Raw genomic sequence first — 23,388 nt, 5'->3', positions numbered from 1 at the left:
ACAGCACCCACAGCCTCTGCTCTGTCACTGCAGAGCTTCCCCACTGCCTTTCTGGGCAACACCTGAGCTGCACTGGAAGCCCTTTAGAACATCACACAAATGCTGGAGTTGTAGAGACAAGACAGCCTTGCCCTGCAAATTCTCTGCCTGACTAAGCCAGGAGTTATTATTGACCTGAAAATCTCACATCTCCCTTTGCAGCCTCTCAGAGCCCCATCCCACCCAACAGGATTCTCTGGATAGCCACGTGGGCTCTGCTCATTTCACAGCTTTTGTCTCCAGAAGGAACCTGGTAACAGCAAAAAAACAACAATTCAACCAACCCAACCCCTTCTGGTGCTCTCCAAGTCACCATCCAATCAAAGAGCAAAACCCTAATTAATGAACTCACTCATCCTTCCATGCTTTACCTCAAGACGAGCGGTTAATTTTGCATTCACACGTACAAAGGTGTTCTCACAAAAACCAGGAGTTAATCCAATCCTGGAAAAATCATTCCCTCTTTTCCAAGGCTGGTCACCACTCAAAGCTTTCAAGGACATGAGGGACACTTCAGGGCACCCTAGGTTCAACTCTGCCTCAATGCTTTTCAATGACTGGTTTACAAAATTTACAACTGCCATGTTACACAGTCTGCAAATGTGAAATTCAGAACTTCTGAAAATGTTAAAAGACTTAACAATGCAATAATTTGGCATGAAATCTGCTGTCAGACTAAAGGGCTGCAGCTGGTAATTGGGCCAGCAGTGAAAGTTTTTAAGAAGTAAAATCTCAAAGAAAAAGAGCAGCGTGTGAGCACCAGGATCCTCGGTTTTAGCCTGGGAGGCAGCTCCAGGTGTGTCTCAAAGCCCCATTTCCTACATCCCTGACCCACTTCAACGGCTTTTAGAGTAACTCTCAGCCAGTTTTGAAAGCAGAGTAGTCTGGACAAAAAGACAAACTGCCCACATTTTATTTCTAAATATTAAGATTGCATACAAATATAACATCTCATGGCTGCGAGGGAGATACAGAATACCAATTCAAATGTCACGCTGTTACACAATTTCAATTCTTGCTTTACAACATCAACTACAGATTTTCATTTTGGGGGGAGGGCAGCTTGCAAAACATGAATGTATGTTTTTAAATAATTTTAATCCACACAGAACCTTGGTAGTTTAAAGCCAAATAGTCTACCACCGAATTAATTCCTAACTTCACACTGTGCCGTTTGATCACACTGGATTTTTTTTTACTCACTCTGGAGATCAATTCAAGGGTTTTATTTTTAAGGATTTACAAAATCTGCTTCATCTTTAACAGATATCAAACACACAGAACCAGCCTAAGAGTACCTGAAAGAAAGTACAGGAGTTCCGATTTATACCCTCAAATGCAGCGTGGAACCTGGTCAGCTAAAAATAATAAAGAAACATCCCTAAAAAATCCAGGAGAAAACCCCAAAAGGCCTCTTCCCCATTAGACTGTTGGAGCATTTCTACGTTAAACTATTACTCACCCTAGCAACCTCTGTTTGAGGTGCGCTCGTTGCGAGTGCCTGGACTTTGAGGCCGTGTCCGCCGCCGCGGTTCGGCTCCCCAGGAGCAGCGGGGCCCCGAGGGCTCGGCGGGGCGGGGAAGCCCCGGGGGAGGCGGCGGCAGGGCCGGGGGTCGGCGGCTGCGGCCCCGCCACCCTCGCACCAACACGTGTTCCCGACATAAACTTCCGGGTTGGGCCAGAATCGGCTGCGTAATCCCGTCCCATGCGCGACTTTTTGTTTCCAGACCTTCACCTCTTTAAAGATCCCTCCAACAGCACCGCGATCCCGGGGAAGGGCGGGAGGGCTCCGTCTCACGGCGGCTTCGGGAGCCGCTCCGGCACCATAAATCAAACACCCCCATCCCCCCCGCCTCGTTTCTCCATTTCGAACCTCAACAATCAGCGGCCGCGGAAAGAGCGCACAAAGGCGCGGGCCGGCCCGGGGGGCTCTGCCCGCGCAGGGATGCGGCGGGGGGGAGCGGCCGAACCCAGCGCCGCGCCCGCCCCCGTTAGAGGAGCGCTCCCCCAGACCCGGGGGGCCCCGCGCCCGCCCCCGCGCGCCCCCGAGCACGAAGTTCGCGGGACAAGCGGGGCTCCGCCGGGGCGGCGGCAGCGCCCAGCCCGCCCGCCGCGCCGCCCCCAGCCCACCGGGACCCCTGCGGGGGCGGCCGCGCAGCCTTCCCGGGCTGAGGCACCGAGGGAGACGCGGAGCCGCTCCCAGCACAACGGGTCCTCCCCGGACACCCCCGCGCCGCCGCCGCGGGCCCCGGTGAGGAGCTGAGGGGAAGAAACCCCCGGGGGGGGAGGCCCACAACGCGGGGAGCGGCCAGAGGCGGCCAAACAGGCGCGACGCCAAGCAAAAGAGCAGCGCGGGACTTACTCTCTGTCGCACTCGATCCTCCCGTGGGCTCCTGGAAGTCTCCGCCGCCGGCCCCGCCGCCCGCCGCTTTCTAACTCACGGCCGCCATCTTTGCCCTCCCTCCCCTCACAGGGGAGGGGGGGGGGCCGGGGGCCGCCCGCACCACGTGACCCGGGCCGCGCCTCCCTCCCCCCGCCGTGCCGCGCGCGCTCCCCGCCCACGTGACCCCGCCAGCCACCGCCCGCCGCTGGCGCGCGCTCCGCACCACGTGACCCGCCCCCCGCCCGCGGGCTCCCCGATCACGTGGCCGCCGCCGCCGTCTCGCGCCCACCCCCCCCCCGCCCCGCGTCCCACCGCCGCCACCGGGCCCCGGCGCGCGCTCCCCGCTCGCCCCCCCGTCACGTGACATGCCGCGCCTCGGTTTTTCCCTGCCCTCAGCAAGGGGAAGGCAGAAAGTTCCTCGTTCCCTCCCCCTCCCCAAAAAAATCCCCGGCGTATCCACCGTCCTTCAAATAAGCGACGTCCCTGCGGGCGGGCCCCGCCCCATGGCGGCGGCCGCGGTCGAGCCTTGGCGATCCGGGCCCGGTTCCCGGTAGGGTGGGGGGAGGGGAAGGCGGAGGCGAGCGGCTGCTAGCGGTCACGTGACCCAGGCTCCCGCAAGATGGCGGCTGCCGGCGAGAACTCGGCAGCGCGGCGGAGCTCTCGCGAGATCTCGCGTTTCTCGCTGCATCACGGGGCGGGGGGGGGGGGGGGGGGGAGGCGCCGTGCGCGCGCCCCCGCCTGAGGCGGCGTTGTCGGGAGCGGCCCCGGAGCGGCGGGACCGGGCCGTGCCCCGGGGGCTGCGGCGTGAGGGGAAATGCTGGAATCTGAGCTCATCCCCGCCCGTGCTCCCGCTGCTGAACGCGTCTCACTTCAGGCGGCCCCTGGTCCCGTCCGGTCCCGTCCCTCCGCGGTTGGCGGCTCCCCGGTGCGGCCGGTGCCCCCCGCCCTGAGGACTCCGCCACCTCCGCCCCCTCACGGCACCGCGGCTCTGCAGAGCTCCTGCACAGGACCCCCCCAGGAGAATGCGGGGGTTAGCACTGCTGCGCTCCCTGGGGTGCTGCCACATGAGTTTTCCCTTGCGAATTTTGTACGAGCTGCTAATGTGAAACTTGGTGCTGCAAAGAGTGAGTTAAAATCTGGAGACCCCTCAAGCTGGTTTCACATTTGGAGATATTTTTTTTTAGAGCTGGAGGTCCCTAGACTGAGAAGACTTGTTAAAAGAGACAATCTTCCGATAAAATAATTTCCCAGTTGTGTAAAAACATGAACATTTGTAAGAACTTTCACACAGAATTGAGCCAGACATAAATGAAATGTGAGCAATCATGAAATACCTTCAAATGTTCAGTATTACTCATTCAATCTTATGCAAGTTTGCTTATTTTATGATTAGACAAATTTAACAGGGATTAATATAACCAATAAAGGATTAGACAGATTAAGGCTAAACTATTTAAAGACAAAGCAACGTTAATTAAACTGACTAAGTAATTCAGATTAATCAGTGATGCTTCAGATGGAGTGAACGATGACAGAAGTGAGGCCAGAGACCAGAAGAACAATTTAAATGGCAGCTTTTATCTTGGTTATTGCTCTCTGCACACTTCAGATGAAGGCATGATGAAGTACAGCTCACACGTGCTGAATCGAACTTTACAATCGTGACAGGAAAGGCAGGGTTTTGATGTCTTGAGTTGAAAAGGGAGTTACCTGTCAGCGTTTTGATCATCCTCGACTGCAATAGGTGAGTAATCTCACTGGTGGAAATGCTGCTTTCCATTGGCGTGGAATTAGCACAGGCACATTTGTCTGCAGGACTCCGTTTCCATAGAATTTTGGCATGTAATTCACAGAGCTCATTGCACTTTCTAGTCAGAGATGATTTTATCATTGGTAGATACAATTCTGAATATAATTATATTTTATAATCTATGAAATGCAGTTAGCACCTACTGGCATTTTACTCTGTGACTTTATAAAATGATGTTGCTTAATGTAATACTCAGCAGTTACCCTCAGGGATTGTTTTCACTTGATTTCTAGTGGCTGAAACACAAATTGTAGGGATTTCATCTTGTGAACGAGAAATTTGTGTAAATGCTGTCATTTATTTTGCAAATTGCAAATATGACAGGTGCTGTCTGAGAACTTGCTCTCAGGTGGGAACATTTCACAAGCATCTCCTTGGTATATTGGACAGAAAATGAAACCATGAATTCAAATATAAGATTTTTTTTTTTTTAACTGGATAAAGTGTTCATCTAGACCGGAGAGATTTACCTTGAACGTTTTCTTCCCTTTCTGAGCAAATCAACGCCTCGCTCGCCCTTCCCTCCCTTCCCCCACAAAACAATTTCACATTTCCGCAGTCAAACGTGGTGCTCGCGGGGGCCGCTCATGCGGCACTACGGGAGGCGCTATTTGGGTCACTGGGTTTCAGCGCTGCTTCCAGCGGCAGCGGCCCCGCTCCCCTGGATCCGGGAGCGCTCTCTGCATGTGCTGCTGCCGCCGCTGCTGCGTGTCCCGAGTCCCAGCCGCGCTCCTTTGGGCCCGAGCCTTGAGCGTTTTAACTTCTCCTCGTCCCTGGCTCGTGTTGGCAGCCAGCTGAGGGGTGAAGCCAGCGTGTTTTGCTAATTCACGGTGTGATCCCACCGCGCCGGGAGCAGCGGCCACTTAGAGATGACGCTGTTTTCTTTGTTGCTCTGGGAAAGATAATTCCTTGGCTTCCTTTGCCCTCTACTGGTGGCCCGCACGGCTTCGGTGCCAACTCAGTTCCTTTGCTTAATATACATATATAAAATAATTATCTAAAATATACAACCCCCAACAGCTGAGCAAACAGGCGTTTCCAGAGCTTTCCCAAGACATTAGGAAGAGTGCTTCCTACTATTGCAAGAAGGAAATCATCTTAGTAATTTATGAAGATCTTTTTTTCCCAGCTGGGTGATAAGTACAGTGCAAACTGGGGTGGAAAAATCAGAGCAGTGTCTGCTCTGGTGCTTTTGCAGAGAGCTTGGAGTACCTGCCTTGATGGAAGAACACCATGGACACGGATGTTCATGGACAGGATGTCAGCTGGCTGCAGCTTTGAGTTTACAGGGAAATACCCACGGTGTTTTGGTTGCTTCTCTGTGCCTGGTGATGGAAGACCCAGATTTAACAAATGTCAGAGCTGGGTTTGTTCTGTCTTCTCCCAAAGTGCCTGAGTGCAGAGCTGTCACAGGAAGGGGAGGGGGTGGCCTGGAATGCTGTGCTGCCTCCTGAGACTCTGCAGTCACACTGAATTCCTGCCCTCTGAGCCCCCAGCTGCTGTGGGACAGCTTGGAAAGGGCAAGGCCTGAGTTCTTGCTTAAGATGAGAAGGTTTTTTTCCTGTTACTGGCTGTTTATGCACTGTGGGGATGCCCAGAGACAAGGAGCAGCCTGAGGCTGCAGATAAGCCTGGGTGGGAAGGGAAGCCACCCCAGTGGTGATAGGGCTTGGGCCAGAGCAAGTGCCACCCCCAGGTCCTGAGCACGCTCAGGTGGCCTCGCTGCAGGAGGGGTAGCACAGACAGGAATCAGGAGTCATTGCTCAGTGTAAGGGTTCTGCTTATCATGGAGCACCAAAGTCCTGTGTGGCAATTCCTGACTTCCAGCATGGCACCCACGTGGCATCCATCCACATCCCTGATCCATGCGTGCTTTGAGTCATTGCTGTTTAACTCTTTGCTATTGTGCTTTCACAATTTCAAAGCCTATGTACTAATCCTGTTGGCAGCTTCTGACCAGGGAATCGATGCTGAAGGCAGTTCCAGCTCTCCTGGTGATAATGATGGCTCTGTCATCTGGCTTTGTAATATTTTAGCTGCCCTTATTATGGAACAGGGATTTACATAAGGTCTTTGATGCTGTAGTGCAATGCTGGAGCATTACCTCTCTCCAGGCAAGCTTGGAAGATGGAACTAATAGACTTAAACTTCAGCCAAGGAGATCTGAGCTAAACATCGCGTAAATCAGCCTAATAATTGCACAGAGCAGAGTTTTACAATCCCGCCAGGATTAGGAGTCTCCCAAATCCCCACTGCGAGGCGGCGTGGGCCGTGTGCCCTGCGGAGGGTGCAGGAGGGAGGCGGCGCTGGGAGGTGCCGGTGCACGGGCCCAGCGGACAGGCCCGGTACCGCCGGCGCTCCGCGGACTCGCGCGGCCCGAGGGTCCCGCTGCCGCCGCCGCGCGCTCCCACCCACATGGCGCGGCCCGGCCGGGGGAGGGGCGTTCCCTACCGGGCCGCCAATCAGAGCGCTCCGTGCCCTCGGCACGGACCAATCAGCGCCCAGGGAACGCACATTTAAACCCTGATCCCGGGAGCCGCGGTCACCGCGGTGTGACAGGGGGAGGGCGGGTAATGGCGGCTCGCGCCAATCAGAGGCCTGAGCGCGCTGATTGGCAGGAGGTTAAACCAATGGGGTTGCCAAGGGTAACGCGGCGTCTCCCTGCGGAGCGGTTGGCGGCGCCGGGGACTCCGCGGGGACAGTCGGGGCCGCCCGGCGCGGGGGCTCCGGGGCGCGGGGCGGCCGCTGCCGCCGCCATGGCCGGAGGTGCGCGGGGCGGAGCGGGCACGAGCGGAGCGGGGCCGGGGCGCGGCGGGGCCGGCGGGGCTGGGCCCGCTCGGCGCGGGGCATCTCCGCGGCGCGGAAGCTCCTCCTGGGAGGTGCGGGGAGCCGGGGCCGGCGGGACTCCTCCCCCGCGCGGTGTGCGCAGCTCGCCGGGAAGGGGCTGGGCCGCCGCGGCTCGCCCTGCCGCATCCAGCCCTTTAAACATGGCGCAGGCCGCGGCGGCCGGGCGATGACCGCGGGCGGCAGCGCCGGACATGGCTCAGGCGCCGATCTTCCCCCGTTGCTCCTAGGGAGGAACATGCCCAAGACCAGGGCGGGCGGCGCGGAGAAGGCAAGCCCCGAGAGCGCCGAGAGGAAGGGCCCGAGCCGCCCCCGGGCCGGCGGGGTAAGCAGTGCCCGGGCCTGGGCGGGCGGAGCGGGCGGGCGGCTCCGGGGTCTGCCGTGCCCTCCGCTTCCCCCCGGTGCGGGCGAGCCGGCGTGCGGGCTGTCCCGGGGAGCCGCGGGGCCCGGCCCTTCGGGAGCCCCTCAAATCATTCAGAAATCCGTTAACTTTAAGTGCAGTCGGACTCTTTCCGCCTTTCCCTGTGCCCTTCCGCAGACAGGCACTAAGCTCGGCATTCCCTCCGTGCCATCTTCCCCGTCCTGTAGTTCTGTCACAGGCAGCTGGCCGGAGCTGTCTCTTTGCCTTTAACTCCCAATGGGAATAGTTGTGGCTATTGCATTAAATCCCGGAGCCCCTCTGCAGCCAGCCTTTCGTGTGTTTTGCTGCGCTGAGAAAATCTCGGCTCTCCGGGCTCTCAAGCCTGGCACAGACAAAGACGTGGCAGCGGCATCTCGGCAGCGCCAAGAGCGCAGCAGGCAGGGAACTGGTAATGAAGGGGAGGAAGCTGTGCTGGAAAAAGAGTTCTTCGTTTCCTGTGCATGGTGTATTCAAAGCCTGAAGGCTCAGCTGGCAGGTGGACTGCAGTTCACTGCTTTGGGCTTTCTCCCAAAATGCCCGTATTTAAACTTCTTACTAAATCTTGACGACTTTGAAGCTCAGGGTTCATTGCTTGTATTTGTTAAAACTGAGTGTTTTCATTGTATTTCATGCTTTGAAGCCCTGGGTTTTCAATGAGCAAGTTTTGCCTTTCATGGGCCTTTCAGAAATATCGGAGGTCAGGGAGTGTCCGTCTGATTTGCTTTTTCTGAGGCTGTTCCATTGTAATCTCAGACTTTAGTAGTTTATTTGTGGACTAAGGTTTGAGCCTTTAACTGGTCTGATTTTGTGTGAATTATGTATATAGGAAGTTTGTTATTCATGACCACGTTAATTATTAAAATTATCCTATCTGTTGTATTGTCTACTTTGTTTACTTTTTCAGTGTCTGTGACTGAAATGCTGAGGTATTTGTTTAGTCAGCTATATTTGAGCTATCTTTTTTTAACTATTGGGACCCTTTGTTCCTTGCTTTTCTACAAAAATGGATGCATATTTTTGTTGTTTTAACTGGCATGCAATGTCTGAAAATTGCTTTTGGTTGAGTCAAACTATAGCCAAGAAAAACTCATTCTGCCCAAGCTGCATCTGTTTGTCCAGACACTGAGATTTCAGGGTTGGAATGTGCCTGACATGCCCTGCACAGGGAAGCACAGCCAGGTGGCAGGAGGCTGTGAAAGCAAAGGTGACAGGACTCCACTAATCTTTGCTGAATTTGACACTGCTCCCTGTTGGCATCTTGGGGCCTGAGCCAGGGAACAAACCCCGGGCTCTGTGGTGTCTGGCCATGCCAGAGGGCTTTGCCATTTTCCTGACTGGGCTTTGCATAGACTCTTTAATGGCCCTTTTTGCCATAAACAACATTTACACTTTATTTTTGTGTCATAAAATGGATAAAATATTGCACTGTTTATCTCCCATTTGCTGAGAGGTGTCACTCAAGGCAGGCTGTAAAACTGATTCCTGGGATGGTCAGTTGAGCAAATAATTTGCTGCAACAACATTTGACACCTCCTGAGAGTAGTTGGGTAGCTCATACCTCTCTGGCTGAGAGCTCTCTACTGGGCCTGGGCAGTTTTTGCTGCACTATTCATATTTTTTTTGGCTTGTGCTCTTTGAGGCTGCCTTCCTCCCCAGGAGCTCAGGCTTGGGGTTTTTTTTAGCACCAAGTTCATACTGTGAAGCACAAGGGTGGAGGCTGGAGTTAGCTCTGACTACCCCATGCTGCCGTATTTTATTAGTTAATTCTCAGAGTGCTCAGCACTGTTATGTTTTCACTTAAAAATCACAACCTCAGTGAGGGTGATGCTTCAAACAGTGTAATTCCATCAGCAGAGTCACCTGTCAGCCCTGCTTGCTGCAGACTGTTGTGGGTGCCAGCTTGAGGTTCCTGGAATCTCTGTGCTGAACTGATTGTTTGTGTGGGTCTGTTTTAGGAGAATGTGTTTGTTGGTCAATCCAAAATCTACAGCTACCTGAATCCCAACAAAGCTCCTGGTGCTCGCCCCCCGCTTCAGGAGGAGAACTCGGTCATGTATCACGAGGTGAAATGTCAGGGCAAGACACTAAAGGAAACCTACAGGAAAGGAGCTGGTAAGATTGAGCTTGGGATTGCTTCTCTTGGTGCATGTGCTCCCACTGCCCCCAATTCTGACATTTTCATCAAGAAATAAAAGCAGTGAGGAGGAGCCCAAATTGTGGATGCTGAGTGCCAGGTTCACAGTGACTAGAAGTGGGAGTGTTCTGTAAGTTTATGAAGGGGAAGAAATCCCATCTGGCTTGTGTTTAAAGGTGCATTTAACAGCCTTGGTCATTTGTCAAAGCACTTTGATCAAACACTTTTACAAGCATGTATTCTCAGTCCCATTTGATGCAGGGACTGTCAGGCTTTCTGGAAACGTGGGGCCTTTAGTTCCTGATTTGGCTTCCCAGTTTTGACAAGGAAGTGAAGGTGGCTTTAGCTTGTCCCACTGCTGAGGCCTTGCAGCTGTGCTTCTTTTCTCCAGTGAGCCTCAAACATCTGTCTCAGCAGATGGGACTGTTAAACCTGATGATTTACTCCACATAAAAACGTTATTGAGCTTTAAACCACTCTCACCTCCCTCCGAGTCAGTTGTCTGAGGAGGAGGATGTGGTTGTATTGGGGTAGGATGCAAAAAACAAGTAAATGTTGGTTGTGGGGAGTGTAGATTTCTTGTCAGTGCTGCTCTTTAGCTGCCATGGATTTATCCTGGGTGGCATTGGCCACTTGGTACCAACATCTGCAGCTGCTGAGCCCAGCAGTGCAGGGTCACTGCTGTCCTTTCTGTCATTTGACAGAGCTCTGAACCCCTGGAATTCATTTAAAGCACTCATGTATAGTTGGCCCTAAGTTCAGAGCCTTACTCGATTTCCTTGTCACCAGGAAAAAAGAATGGTGGCAAAATAGTTGAAGGTGCTGTGAAACCAGAAGAGCAGAAGGATAAGGAAGGTGTGTGCAATCCTTCAGTGCCCTCTGATCAAAACCAAGAAACTCTGGAAAGCCAGAGGACTCCCCTTCCTGCAGACTGTGCTGAGGAGGCCAATGCAAAGCCAGCTCAGAAGAAGATGGTTAAAGCAAAACGAGGATCGAGGAAAAAGTAAGTGATTGGTGGAATTGTGAAAGGACAGCTCTTTGTTTTCTCAAGAATATCACACTTTAAAAACCCTAAAACACCATCTAAGTACCTATTTTGCAGAGGACTTGTTTGTCTTCAAAGCAAGGTTAATGCTTCTATTAATGTTCTGTTGTTCTATCGGAAGTGAAACATTTGCTGGTCATCTGTGAAAAAAAAAAAATAAATTAATGAGCCATTAAGACCTACTTTCCTGTGGACAAATGGGAATGTATCTTGTCCGAAACAGAACAGTTGGAGGCTTCCTGGCTGAGCTGATACCCTTTCTCTTGGTATCAGAGTAATGTGACCTAACATTAATGAATTCCTTGCCAAGCAGTTTTCATGACCTAAATTTTCGAGTGCCTTCTGGCAAGGCACGCAGGGGGCCCCAGACTTGCAATGTGACCTTCAGTTGATTTCTAACGACATCTCACTTGTATTGTTCAAGAATTAGTACTGGAGCAATGGAATTAGTGTGGGGAAGAAAAGGGATGCAGCTGTGGCTTGAAGCTGAGAGTACTGATAAAACCACTGATTCATACTGATCACCTTTCAACTTACCAAGCTCAAATAAAACATTCTTGCACATACCTTTGCTCTAACAGTGTAATTTAACAAACAGTCTGAAATGTGTGTGTGTTCTCTCTTTCTTCCTCCTTAGAACACAAGGAAGAACACCAAACCGAAAAGTAACAGATTATTACCCTGTTAGAAGAAGTTCCAGGAAGAGCAAATCTGAATTGGAGGTAGTGCTTCTTGTTAAAATGACATAACTTATAATGTGTCCGATTACCTGACAATTTGGGGAAGTGTGTAACTGTGGTTTCCATTCCAAATGCAAATAAAGTTGTGCACTTTAAGTATTATTAAGAACATGATTAAAATTTGGAAATGCTGGTCCAGTTTAGAGCAGAATCTAGCTGTTTATGTATTTGGGGAGGCAGAAATCTTTCTGCTGTTCAGTTTGCTGGAAATATGAGATGGTTTGGAACAATGGGTGTCATTGGTGGGTAATTTCCTTCCAGCTCTAGAAGAAGCTACAAAAGCTATCAACAATATTGTGGTTTTGTTTGTTCTTGTTTATTCTGCAGACTGAGGAAAGGAGGAAAATAGATGAGCTGATTACAAGTGGGAAGGAAGAAGGAATGAAGGTAACTGCAGTGCCAATCTAAGTAGTCATGTACTGTTTATTATACAGTATTTTGATGTTAATCTATTTAAACAGAGAGTAGCAGAACTCAGTCTGAGGACCCTGCAATTCTCTGAAAATTCAGGAAAACTGGAACACACAATCCTTCATTTTGTTGGTCTCTGAAGGATATGTCTGTGCAGCCTCAGTTAAAAATACTGAGGGGGCTTTAAGGTCTTTACACAAATACACTCCTAAGTTCTTTCATTGGAAGACTTTGTGTCCAGCTACCCAGTAACTCAGAGTGTGTCCCAAACTCATCCTGCATTTCTTCCACAGTGCCATGCACTGTGCCTCTACAGCTTTGTCTGCAGCACACACAAATTCCCTTTTGCAGCAGTTTTTTAATGACAAATCATTTCCTAGTAATCAGCATATCTGCAATGATGTAAATCAGCTGGGAAATGAGAAAGTGTTTTCTTTTCAACTCAACAGATTGATTATATTGATGGCAAAGGGAGAGGAGTAATTGCTACTAAACATTTTAATCGAGGAGAATTTGTGGTTGAGTATCACGGGGATCTCATCGAGATCACTGATGCCAAGAAACGAGAGGCTGTGTATGCTCAAGACCCATCCACAGGCTGCTACATGTACTATTTCCAGTACCTCAGCAAAACCTACTGGTAAGCTCAAGTTTCTATTGCTAGAGGCTTTGAATGCTGCTAATTCTTTCCTTGTTTTCATGAAAATTTTTTGTTTTAATGGGAACTGCGAATTATGAAATCTTTTGGAGCACTGATCCATGGTGTGAGAGCCTCCTATACATCTGGGCTATGAGGAATGGCAGGTGACTCACAGCCCTCTTCTTTGAAGTACAGCACAAGCTATGTGGAGAGTTGCTCTGCTTGGATGAGGCTTGGAGTTCTGCAGTGGTCTTCTGCCTAAATTCATCCTCTTGTAAAATGGACTCCTTTATCTGAGTTGCAAGGAGTTGGTTTGGAAAGCAGGATGGACAGACTTCCTGGAAGAGAAACATTTCTTTCAACTTTGACTGGGTGTCCTTGTTGCTCTAGTCTCTGACACCCACTTCAGCCCAAGCTTTATGACTTTTTTCACATCTGGATTCCGCTATTCCTGGAAACAGGCAGCTCAAACAGTCCAAAGATTTCATTTTCTGGGTTTTGTACTAACTTAAAAATCTCCCAGAATTGTTTCTGTTTCCCTGCCTTGCCATATTATGGCTGCCTATTTAATCATGATTGTTCTATAATGTAACATGATAATGTTCTGGTTCTCCTTAATTTTTCAAGACTCGTATGGATTCCTCCTTCTTTGTGTGATTCCTCCTTCTTTGTGGGCTTTGCCCACAAGCTGCCCCAGTCCCAGGCACAATCCCACGTTCTGTTCTTGCTCTTTCAGTGTCGATGCTACGAAAGAAACGAATCGTCTGGGAAGGCTCATTAATCACAGCAAGTGTGGCAATTGTCAGACCAAGCTGCACGACATCGATGGCGTGCCTCATCTCATCCTCATCGCTTCCAGGGACATTAAGGCAGGTGAAGAACTGTTGTACGACTATGGAGACAGAAGCAAAGCTTCCATTGAAGCTCACCCGTGGCTGAAACACTAACTCATCTTCCTTGTTTTGGGTTTTTTATTTTTGGACTGAGTGTTCTACAAGGAGTCAGTGCATTTTTTTTTTCTGCCCTCACTTCCCTCAGCTTTCTTAGAGGATGCCTTATGGTCTTCCAAGCTCCTTAAAAACTGCCTTTTTGCTTTGCAGTATTTAAATACCTATTACACTTTTCCAGGCAGGCTTGAATAATTGATCTTAGATTGCCAAAACTTTTATATCATAAAAGGAAAACCCTTCTTACAATTCGAATGCTTCTGCATAGTAGTGACCAGTGCCACTTGAGCAGTGAAAGACTTGCACAGAAATTTAATCACTGGGGTTGTGCTTCTGCTTTTGCAAGGAAATCTCACACCCCACTTTGGGGTGCTGAGCTTGGCTTTATGACAGAAGTACTGCTGTACTCTGACTTGGTCATCCAGTGGCTTGACTGCCTGTCAGACTGCTTTTCACAGCCCAGTGCTGACAGGCTTCTCTGAGATGGATGCTACTGTCATTCTCAAATAATTTGTGGTAGGAATCCAGTTTCTCCTGTGTCATACATGCTGTTGGCAATGAACTTCAAATGCACTGGCACTGAGGGAAAAGGATGGTCAGATTGACTGCTTGCTTTGGAGAAATTCTTCCCAGCCAAATGAGGATAAATTTTGATAGACTGGGTTGATACTGATTACAGCTGTGAAGATAGAACTTCACAGTGAGAATTAATGTTTGACATTTACTTATTTTCTAAACTTTGAGAAGGTACCTTTTTTATAGTCGATGGCTGATTCTTGGAGGTGTCTCCCAGAGGATTTTAAAGAAGTAAAAACTCTCTCCAAAAGTTTTTTATATTACCTTCCTATGCTAATTAGCCACATCAGAAGCTATTTATTTACTGTGAATGCTTGAAGTAGAGCATAGTGGTTCCAAAAATAGGAGTCATCTTCATATGCAGCTTCAAACTAGTGATGGAGTTCATGCAGTGAAGAAAGCAGATTCCTTATTGCCTGGTCCTGTAGGTCTGTCCAGCACAGTCTGGTCCCACTGTCTCACACGGGAGTCGAGCTCTTGGCATCTCGTGGATGTTTGGATGTTTCTGTTGGAGAGCCAAATCTGGGATATAGGCAGGCAATACAATGCAGGTCCTTTATGTTAAAGAGGAATTCTTACCAGTTGGAATTTTTGCCAAGGCAGGCTTGGCATGTGTGTAGATGAAAATGGCTGTGAGCCGTCAGCCACGCTTGCTGCTGGAAGATGTCAGCAAGGGATCTGTGGCTCTGTTAATGTCTTCTATTCCTCATGTCTTGAAGGCTGCTGCTGTTCCAGCTGAATGCCCTCTAGACAATCTTATGCTTGCCTATGTGATAGGTCAGATAGCAACAACATCCTGGTTGTGTGCTCCAGCAGCAAGAGAGATGGCTTAGTGATGTATTTTTTAAATTAAAAACTTGAAGACAATGTCTCTGTAAAATAAAGAATATATTTATTATTGATGAAACGGCTGCTATACTACCTGTCTCCATTGCAGTTTTATGAGCATTTTGAAAGAAAGCTGTGAAAATCACTAGCTATTAAATGCTTTATATTATTTACTGCTTCACACAAGGCAAACTCGTCAGAGCAAGCCTGGGTGTTTTCCCATTTCTGAAGAATTAACTGGAGACCTGTTCCATTACATGTACTGAGTTTCAGGTAAGCCTCGTTGGCCAACTTGTCTGAGTTGGCACTGATTTTTCTCTGGTCTCAGTAACAGAGACCTCAGCTATGTGTAAAGTGTCCTGTTAAACTAGAGCACTTCCCTTAAGTCAAAATTGGAATAAATTTTTTTAATTTTATTTAAACATCTATGTGTTCTCTATCAGGTTGAATAGCTTAAAACCTCTGTACTTCAGCATCACTTTTGTAAACAAGAAAGGGGAAAGATCTCCCTTGTTTTACACAAAAAGAAAATGTCTTCTCTGAAAGCTTAACTGGTAATTGAGTAGCACTGCGTTGGAGGATGGAAATAAAGCTCATGTTGCACTGCATCTGTATCCTTTACTTTTCTAGGAACACATACAGAGATCTAGAGCTCTATCTCAGTGTACTTCTCACAGGAATGTGACATTTGGGTGTTTATCTCTGTGCCTCACAGAAAGGCTTCATCTTCTAACAAAGTGTCACAGGGAAAGACACCCTTGGGTTGGGAGCTAAACTGCTTTTTTGAAGGAGATTGGAAAATACATCCCTGGATAAAGCATGGAAGAGGATGGAATTCAGATCTTAAGCTCAGAGGTGCATCCTGGCTGTTGCTCATTGTTTCTTGTTTCATTTTTCTGTGCACAAATCCTCTGCTCAGGCTGTGCAGTAACTGCCTTCCCTGCTGCCATGCTCTAGAAAATACACAACGAGGCCATGGCCAAGGCTTATTGATATTTTGAAGATGGCAGAAGGACTGCAGTGGTTCTGTGCCCTGGCTGAAGCAGCTGTGGTGTGGCCTTGCTAACAGAGTTGTTCCTGACCTCTGAGGAAGGCTGCAGCTCGGCCTTGTGCTCAGCCACATCCACACCGTGCAGCTGATGTGTGAAGTGCCCTACATTCTTCATGCTGCCAGAGTAGGAGAGGGAATCAAAAGACTTCAGAGGCTGCTTTTATTTCTGAAGAGAGTAAGATCACAGTTTGATACCTGTCACTGCTTCTTTTATGTCTGTTCAGACTTCTGCTCTGGATATTCTACCTTTCTAAATGGAGAACCTAATTGGTGTCTTTCAAGCTTCTTTCCCCACTCCTCTGTTTGCCCTATATGCTTCCACTGGTGCTAAATCTCATTACTGGGGCCAATACACAGCTTGTGGCAGGTGATTGAAAGAACAGAGCTTATGCAAAACACAACTCTCTACCACAGGAGACCTTCAGCTGTCAGAAATGAAATGTTTGGTGCATCTGTTCCTGCACCTCAGCCCTTCATGTGGGCAGAGCCCAATTGCAGCAGCTTTTCTTGCTTTGCTGTGCTTCCTCCACTGTTCATCTCACCCCCGAACAACCACTTGTGAATGGCAGGTCTCTGTTATCTTCCTCTTACAAAATCATTTGGGCTGAATGTTCTGATAGCTGGACAGGATAAGTATGCTGTAGTACAGATCATCACCGACTCTTTTAGTAAGAATCAACCCCAACTTTATACAAACATTTTATTTTCTACATGTGGATAACGTCTGACAGTAAGAAATACAAAAAGTGTCTGTTTCAAACAGTTTCTGAAAAAGCAGAGTAAAATCTATTCTGAAAGAATATTATACAACGTGATTTTAATGAGATTGCTCATTCTCTACAGTAGGAGTGATGCTGCTGCTTCCAATCATTGTCTTTCCCAAGGCCTCTGAGGCTCATCAGTGCCGTTCTCACCAGCAGCAAAGTCCTTGAGGATGCTCATTTTCCATGTTTAAAAGAAAACCTAAAAAAGAGAGAAATCAATAGCAGAAAGAAAACAATAATGTAGAACTGGAAAACAAGGAACAGGCAGGAGGCTGGCCCTGTCACTGTGCTATTTTGGGGGACTTTAGGGATAGACCCTGAGCTTGTGGGTTTTGTGTACAATGTAGGCAAAGCCTGGGGCCAGCTGGGGTGCTCCCACAGCACGGCCCTGAGGGGCTGGCAGGGGAGGAAAGCATTGAATCATTTTGCTCAGGAGTCTTGTTTTTCCTAGGAAAAAAGTGACTCCCTGCTTGCCTGGGTGGAGGTGGCTTTCCTGTGCAGTGCTTTTTCCCCAGGAAGAGATTGCTTTATCAGGTTTTTGACTTTACATGGAGAGCAGAAAACAATATCCAGCCAACTAGGCTAAAGTTCAGCATCCACCCTGGATTCACTGTGTGAGGAGCGGGCCATATTCTCACAAATTCTGCCCCAAAAGCTGCAGACAAACTTACAACCGTTTGATGATTGTCTTCTCTTCACTGTCCTTTCTGGTGCCAGTACTGCTGCCACTGGCTGCTTTTTCCAGTTCTTCTGTTTGGTCCCTTTTCTGTGAGATGATCCCACTGGGAAAAGAAATGGTTTTGTTTATTTTTTGTGCAGAGTGTGACAGTGCATGAGTTGAACTTCTCACTGGACATGGGTGAATGAGTGTTCACAGGACAGGGATGGCAGCCCAGCCTCTTCCTTGTACTGAACTGAAAATAATGAATTCTTGTCCCTAAATACAGCAATGTAATGGTGCCAGGGTTATGCTTTAATGAGAACACTAAAAAAGTAACAAGCTGACTTCTCCACAGAGAAAAAATGGCAAATCATAATGGGGGTGAAAGGGAAGTGTAATCACACTTGGATTTGTGCAGAAGTCCAAGGGTGAGAGGAGGGTGCAGACACAAATGGTGAACTTCTGCAGGGGTGGATGTGTGGTACCTCCAGCGCAGCCACCCAGGCTCACACCAGGCCTGGCAACAGATGGGAGGTTCCCAGCTCCCCTGCAAGGCAGCTGCCTGTTCCTCTTTCCACCCTACAGAGGAGAGAAGAAAGGCTTTGCCTCAGCTCTAGGTTTTGCCATTCTCACTTTGGTCAGGAGCTGTAACCACCTACTCCAGGCAGCAGTTTTGCTTTGACCAAAGGGTGTTTTCCCTGCCTGGAACAGGGTGAGATTTTCCCAGCCTGCACACTCAGTGTTTTCACAGCATGTCCTGAGCTGACCTCAGTCATTTGGAGAGCTCAGTGGATCAAAGCCTGTGACTGCAGTAGCTGCAGGTGAAGAGTGGCCAAACAACACTCAACTGGACTCAGAAATAAAAACACAGAGCAGTTAAAAACTGGTGTGACACCAGGCACGGGGTGATTCTGAGGCAGACTCTCCTCTTGGATAAATGAGACAATGAGCTGTTGGTGACACTGCAGAGCTCTAACATCTGCATGGTAACTTCTACCCAGAAATCATGATGAAAAATGCAGCCCCCAAACACCACCAGTCACTTTGAGCCAGTCTCTGAGATGTTTGTTACCTTGTGTTATGCAGAGCTTATTTCCACTGTGTACAAGGCCTTTTAGAACATAGATTTATCCTCTTCTCCCGCACAATTACTCTTTACTACAATTACAATTAGGATTTTATGTGACTGTTTAGAGGGAAAATGGGTTTTGGCTTAAGCTGTAACACTGTATGAGGAGATAACCTCACAAATTACTCGACATGAAAAGCAGCCCTGGCCTGTTCCTGGTGCACAGCACTGTGACTCAGATCACTAAAAACCTGAAAACATTCCCACTGTTACATTTTTAACTTGGTCTGTACTAAACTGTGTAACAGCTGGGAAATCAAAGCAAAAAGCCATTGCACTGCTGCACAGCAAAGCAGCCAGCTGAGCTGGAGCAGTGCTGTCAGGCAGTTTGTAAAATCTTGGATTTAGGTGTAACTTCTTGGCTTAACCTGCCTGTTACAGACAAAGCAAAGGGCGGGCTCTCTGTTTCCAGGAGGGTGCTGCTGAGACATCCCAAGTGAAATCTAATGTGCTCACACAGTTTGTGTCTAGATTAAGAAGAAATTTCTTGACCCAAAGAGTTTATAATCCAACCTAAGGAAAGGGAGCAGAGGTTGGGAAGGAGAGCCTTTGGGGTGAATGAATTTGTAGCACCAAGATCGAGACCCTTCCCACATCCCACTCTGACTCACACTGACTCTCCCTTCAGGAAAGACCAAACCCTTCTCTGAAATCACTTGGCCTTACACAACACTCTGTTGGCAGTCTTAAAAACCCCACAGCTTATCATGAATGATGAAAGAGCTCAATATTCTGTTTCTAGATCAGTGCCTCACCCCCGTGGGAGTGAAGGACCGGAGATCAACCAGCGTTGTGCTGCAGGAGGAAGGAAAGTTTGACTGAAGCTGAGCTGGAAACCCCCCGTGCTCTTTGGTATGTAGTGTGGCTTTAGACACTGTGTGTGCAGCTGCTGTGACTGCACAGATGAATTCCTGTGCAGGAAAATCCAGCCTGGATGTGGAGTGGGAGTAACTCTGTGTAGGCTGAGAGTGGGACAATGATGGGAATGGGCTGGGAACTGTGCAGAGGAAAAGGGAGTTTGCTTTTCAAATCGTGTTGCACAGAGACTTCATTGTTCCCCCATTTTTCTTTGTTCATTTGTATGCTCTGGGGAGCACAGGGGTCACTTACATATCTGGACAATGCCTATCCTGACCTAGGGGCTCAAACTTTCCAGACTCTCAACTGATATGCTTCATGAAGTACTTGTTATTAGTTCTCTGCTGACTTCAAGCTTTACCTCTTATAGCACTGTAGCTCCTCTTGCACCACCAGAAGCTGAGCTTTCAGCTGGTTCCTCTCTTGCAATACATCCCGGAGCTCCTGTAACGTGAACCGGGGCCGGTTGGGGTCTGTGAGGTCTATCACCATTTGATCTGGGCCAAGGCTGGGCTGTAAGATAAACAGGGGTGGATCTTGTAACCTCTCAACTCAGCATTCAGCGAGTAAAATATCTGGGTTTTATAAATATGAAATTGGTACGAATTCATCACAATCCTGATTATTATTTTCCCAAGCAGTTAATTATAGTTCTTCATATTTCTGTATTCCCTTAGTGACTGTGTTCCCCAGCCAAGTACAGGCCACAACTGTGACAAGCACTGACCACAGTTAAAAGCAAAGTCTCTGTCCCAAAGAGTTTGCAATTTAGTTGTCAAGAAGATGCTTTTATCAGATTGTTCTCAGATGATGAGTGAGGCTGAGCCATCTAATGCCACACCAAAATTCCGTGTCAAAGAAAGGTGAGACCTGAACTCGCCTTATTTGATTAAAAACCTTTGAAGTAATCAAGGCATCCATTTCCCTCACAGGGGGTAACAAAGCCTCAGTGTTTGCATACAGTTGTTTCTATGGGATCGGTGCAGTGCAAGAGCTGAACACGGTAGGTTTGTACTCTGAACTTTGTGTGTGACTGACCCAACTTTGCTGGGTCAGCCACTGCAGTGAAACTGGAGCGAGGAATCCACAGCACTGCGATCCTAACCACCCCCAAAAGAAAGAGCTTCAAGGCTTTCATGGCCAAAGACGGGAAGTGACTTTGTGAGACTCGTCCTGCTGACACAAAAGAGACCACAAGTATCGGCCGGCCCATCTGGTGTGGTTCTGGGTGCGCTCTGCGACCCGCGCGTGGTGTTCCCGTGCTGGGGAAGGAGCCCGTGTCCCGTGTGCCCCGGCCGTGTTCTGTGTGCCCGGCCGAGTCCCCTGTGTCCCAGCCGTGTTCTGTGTGCCCGGCCGAGTCCCGCACCCACCTGCGGGTCGCTCCCTCGGGCCGCCGCCCGCAGCTGCTCGAGCTCCCGCCGGAGGCTGTCCCGCTCCCGCCGCAGCTGCTCCTCGGTCACGCTGCTCTCGCTCACCAGCGCCTCCAGCATCTCCAGCACCCGGACGATCCTGAACTGCAGCCGGGCGCGGGCGGCGGGCAGCTGCGGCCCGGCGCGGAGCTGCAGCAGGTCCCGGCCCACCACGGAGGAGATGTCGTACACATCCGCGGCCGTCAGCTGGAACGGGCTCTTCTCCAGAGCGCTCTCCGGGCCGCCATCCTCCTCATCCTCATCCTCATCCTCATCCTCCTCCTCCTCCTCCTCCAGCTCCTCCTCCCCGTCCCGGCCCCGCTCCATGCCCGCCGCACCCCGGCGCTCCCTCCCTCCCAGCGGGGTCGGGCGGCGCTGCCGGCGAGGCCGCGGGCGGAGCGGCCCCTCCCGCCCCCGGCGCTCTCATAGCGGCGGCCGCGGCCTCGCGCCGCTTCCCGCCCTGCCCCTTCCCCTGAGGAGGCACCGCCCGCGCTCCGCTGCCGGTACGGGACGGGGGGGGGCTCTCCGGCAGCTCCGGAAGCGGCACCGAGGCGGGTGAACGCATCGGCCTTTCCGCAGCGCCACGTCCGCCTCGGCGGCTCGGGGAGCGGGGCGGGGGGACTGGCGGGCTCCGGGAGCGGGGAAAGGGGCTCAGATCGACCCCGGCGGGAGCGGCTGCGGCTCCTCCGGGCCGGCGGATCGGCCTCTGCCCGCCGGGAGAGCCGCGTCCCCGCCGGGAGCGGGGCTGAGAGGCCTCCTCGGCCGGGCGCGGGGCAAGGCCCGGGCCCCTCAGGCCGGGGTAGGCCAGGGGAGGATGCGGCTCCGGGACGCGGCTCTGTCCCGGCATGTGCCCTCAAACAACAGCGACACGGCTGGTTCAATTTCGTGTGGCATACTCTGGGAGATTTTCGGATGAACACAGTGCAGCGGTGCTGGAAGCGATTCTTGCCCAGGCTGTTCTGACCCAGCCTTGAGCCTGTGCCTGTGTTCTCCCCCCCAGACAATGGCTGACTGGGCCCCCATAGCGAAGGAGTACGATCCCCTCAAGGCTGGCAGCATCGATGGCACAGACGAGGAGCCCCACGACCGGGCCATATGGCGGGCCATGCTGGCACGGTACGTACCCAACAAGGGCGTCACAGGAGATCCTCACCTCACCCTCTTCGTGGCGAGGCTCAACCTTCAGACCACAGAAGAGAAGTTAAAGGAGGTTTTTTCCCGCTATGGAGACATCAGGAAGATCCGTCTGGTTCGAGACCTGGTCACGGGATTTTCCAAGGGTTATGCGTTTATTGAGTACAAAGAGGAGCGCGCGCTGCTGAAGGCCCACAGAGATGCCAACAGGCTGGTCATCGACCAACATGAGATCTTTGTGGACTTTGAACTGGAAAGAACTCTCAAAGGATGGATTCCCCGGAGGCTTGGGGGTGGGTTTGGAGGCAAGAAAGAATCCGGGCAGCTGCGCTTCGGAGGACGGGACAGACCTTTCCGAAAGCCCATCAATTTGCCAAACGTGAAAAATGATTTCTATGGAGAAGGATCATCAGAGAAAAGAAACTGGTCTCGTGAGGGAACGAGGGACTGGAGAACCAGGGATCGGGACCACGAGAGGAGCAGGGACAAACGCTGGCCAGAAAGGGAGAGGTCCTGGGCTTGGGGTGACAGCGAGAGAGACAGAGACTCCAAAGAGGAGAGGAGCAGGGGCAGGGAGAGGAAGGACAGAGACAGGAAGGACAGGGATAGGGACCGGAGCAGGGACAGAGATACCAAGAAGCAAAGAGATGATGATAAGCATCGATAGGTGATTGTGCCTTGTCCTTGGGGTGTGTGACTGACCCTTGTGGCATCTTGGGGCTGTGACAGCATTCCCAGAACAAGCTGTGGTGTTGCCACCTTGTGCCTGTGACTGTGCTGTCAGCAGCTCTCTGTAGTTTGGTTCCTACTGCAGTTCGGATGTGTGTTGAATTGTTCTTTAGAGAAAATAAACTTTTGTATTTATGTTTTTGAACTGGTGAGTGCTGTAAGAAATGCACCGTGTGTACTGGCATCCCACTGAGATGAGCACACAGCTTTGGCTGCCTGAATGAGGAGTTATCCATGTGCCAGGTGTCCATATATTTGTTATGAAACAGTCCCATGCTGGAGACACAGGAATGGAAATAGCAAAAAACTTCTGAAACTTCTGTGCCCCAAAACAGAAGCTGATGGGAAGTGGCTTCATTTTTGTGAAGACACTGGGACAGGTAGAACCTTTATTTATACTGTGTCCTTAACTAGTTCTGCCAGGTGAGAGAGAAACATGGAACCAGTCCACTGTCTGTGACACGGGAGGATGAAACTCCTTTGTACAGAGGAATGTGCACCGCGGGACAGGAAGCACGTCAGAAAATGCCTCATGTTCCTGATGAATCCATGGACAGTCACTGAGGGAGGGTGTCATGGGTAAATGTGGTTGCACCCACTCTGTCCTCACCCTGCTACACAGGGTTTAAATCCATTCTGGAAACTGGGCTTGTGCTGGTTGTAGCTGAATAGGGAAAAAGGACAAAACATCTTTTTCAGGGCTAGGATGTGTAAATACAGACACACCTCTTCCATTAAGGAGCTTACAGTACTTTCTAGAAAAGGCTCTGTCATGTTCTTTGTCATCATAAGCCATTCCTAAATATATAATGTATTTTAAATTGTATTTCATCAGTCTTGGAATGGCTCTGTCCTAA

General features: G+C 50.2%; 4 protein-coding genes across 6 annotated transcripts in view; 2 read left to right on the top strand and 2 right to left on the bottom strand.

Moving 5' to 3' along the window:
- Positions 1-2,557, bottom strand: part of SBNO1 (strawberry notch homolog 1) — a 31,198-nt gene extending 28,641 nt beyond the window's left edge. The window contains exon 1 of one of the 3 annotated variants that reach the window (XM_059485386.1): positions 2,402-2,557. The gene's annotated coding sequence lies outside the window, so the exon portion shown is untranslated. Of the gene's footprint in view, positions 1-1,337; positions 1,357-1,501; positions 1,969-2,401 lie in introns of those variants that run through there. The other 2 variants (XM_059485387.1, XM_059485388.1) reach the window with 2 other exon arrangements.
- A 4,247-nt stretch (positions 2,558-6,804) lies between these two features.
- On the top strand, positions 6,805-15,404 carry KMT5A (lysine methyltransferase 5A). Its single transcript, XM_059485184.1, has 8 exons — positions 6,805-6,997; positions 7,306-7,400; positions 9,431-9,587; positions 10,399-10,612; positions 11,292-11,376; positions 11,722-11,781; positions 12,255-12,445; positions 13,182-15,404. Exons 1-8 carry the CDS (start codon positions 6,805-6,807, stop codon positions 13,390-13,392), a joined length of 1,206 nt encoding a protein of 401 aa, XP_059341167.1. The 3' UTR covers positions 13,393-15,404.
- Positions 15,405-16,530: 1,126 nt separating this feature from the next.
- RILPL2 (Rab interacting lysosomal protein like 2) lies at positions 16,531-20,995 on the bottom strand. Its single transcript, XM_059485186.1, has 4 exons — positions 20,630-20,995; positions 19,621-19,772; positions 17,283-17,393; positions 16,531-16,810 (listed from the first exon to the last, which is right to left on the bottom strand). The coding sequence occupies exons 1-4, from the start codon at positions 20,993-20,995 to the stop codon at positions 16,786-16,788; spliced, it is 654 nt and encodes a 217-aa protein (XP_059341169.1). The 3' UTR covers positions 16,531-16,785.
- Positions 20,949-23,357, top strand: SNRNP35 (small nuclear ribonucleoprotein U11/U12 subunit 35). Its single transcript, XM_059485185.1, has 2 exons — positions 20,949-21,171; positions 21,669-23,357. The coding sequence occupies exon 2, from the start codon at positions 21,672-21,674 to the stop codon at positions 22,467-22,469; it is 798 nt and encodes a 265-aa protein (XP_059341168.1). The 5' UTR covers positions 20,949-21,171; positions 21,669-21,671; the 3' UTR covers positions 22,470-23,357.
- The last annotated feature ends 31 nt before the right edge of the window (positions 23,358-23,388 follow it).

The sequence above is a fragment of the Ammospiza nelsoni genome, chromosome 18 (genome assembly GCF_027579445.1).
Source record: "Ammospiza nelsoni isolate bAmmNel1 chromosome 18, bAmmNel1.pri, whole genome shotgun sequence".
Classification (NCBI taxonomy): domain Eukaryota; kingdom Metazoa; phylum Chordata; class Aves; order Passeriformes; family Passerellidae; genus Ammospiza; species Ammospiza nelsoni.
The sequence above is the reverse complement of the archived record's forward strand: the minus strand, read 5'-3'. Positions and strand labels throughout refer to the sequence as shown.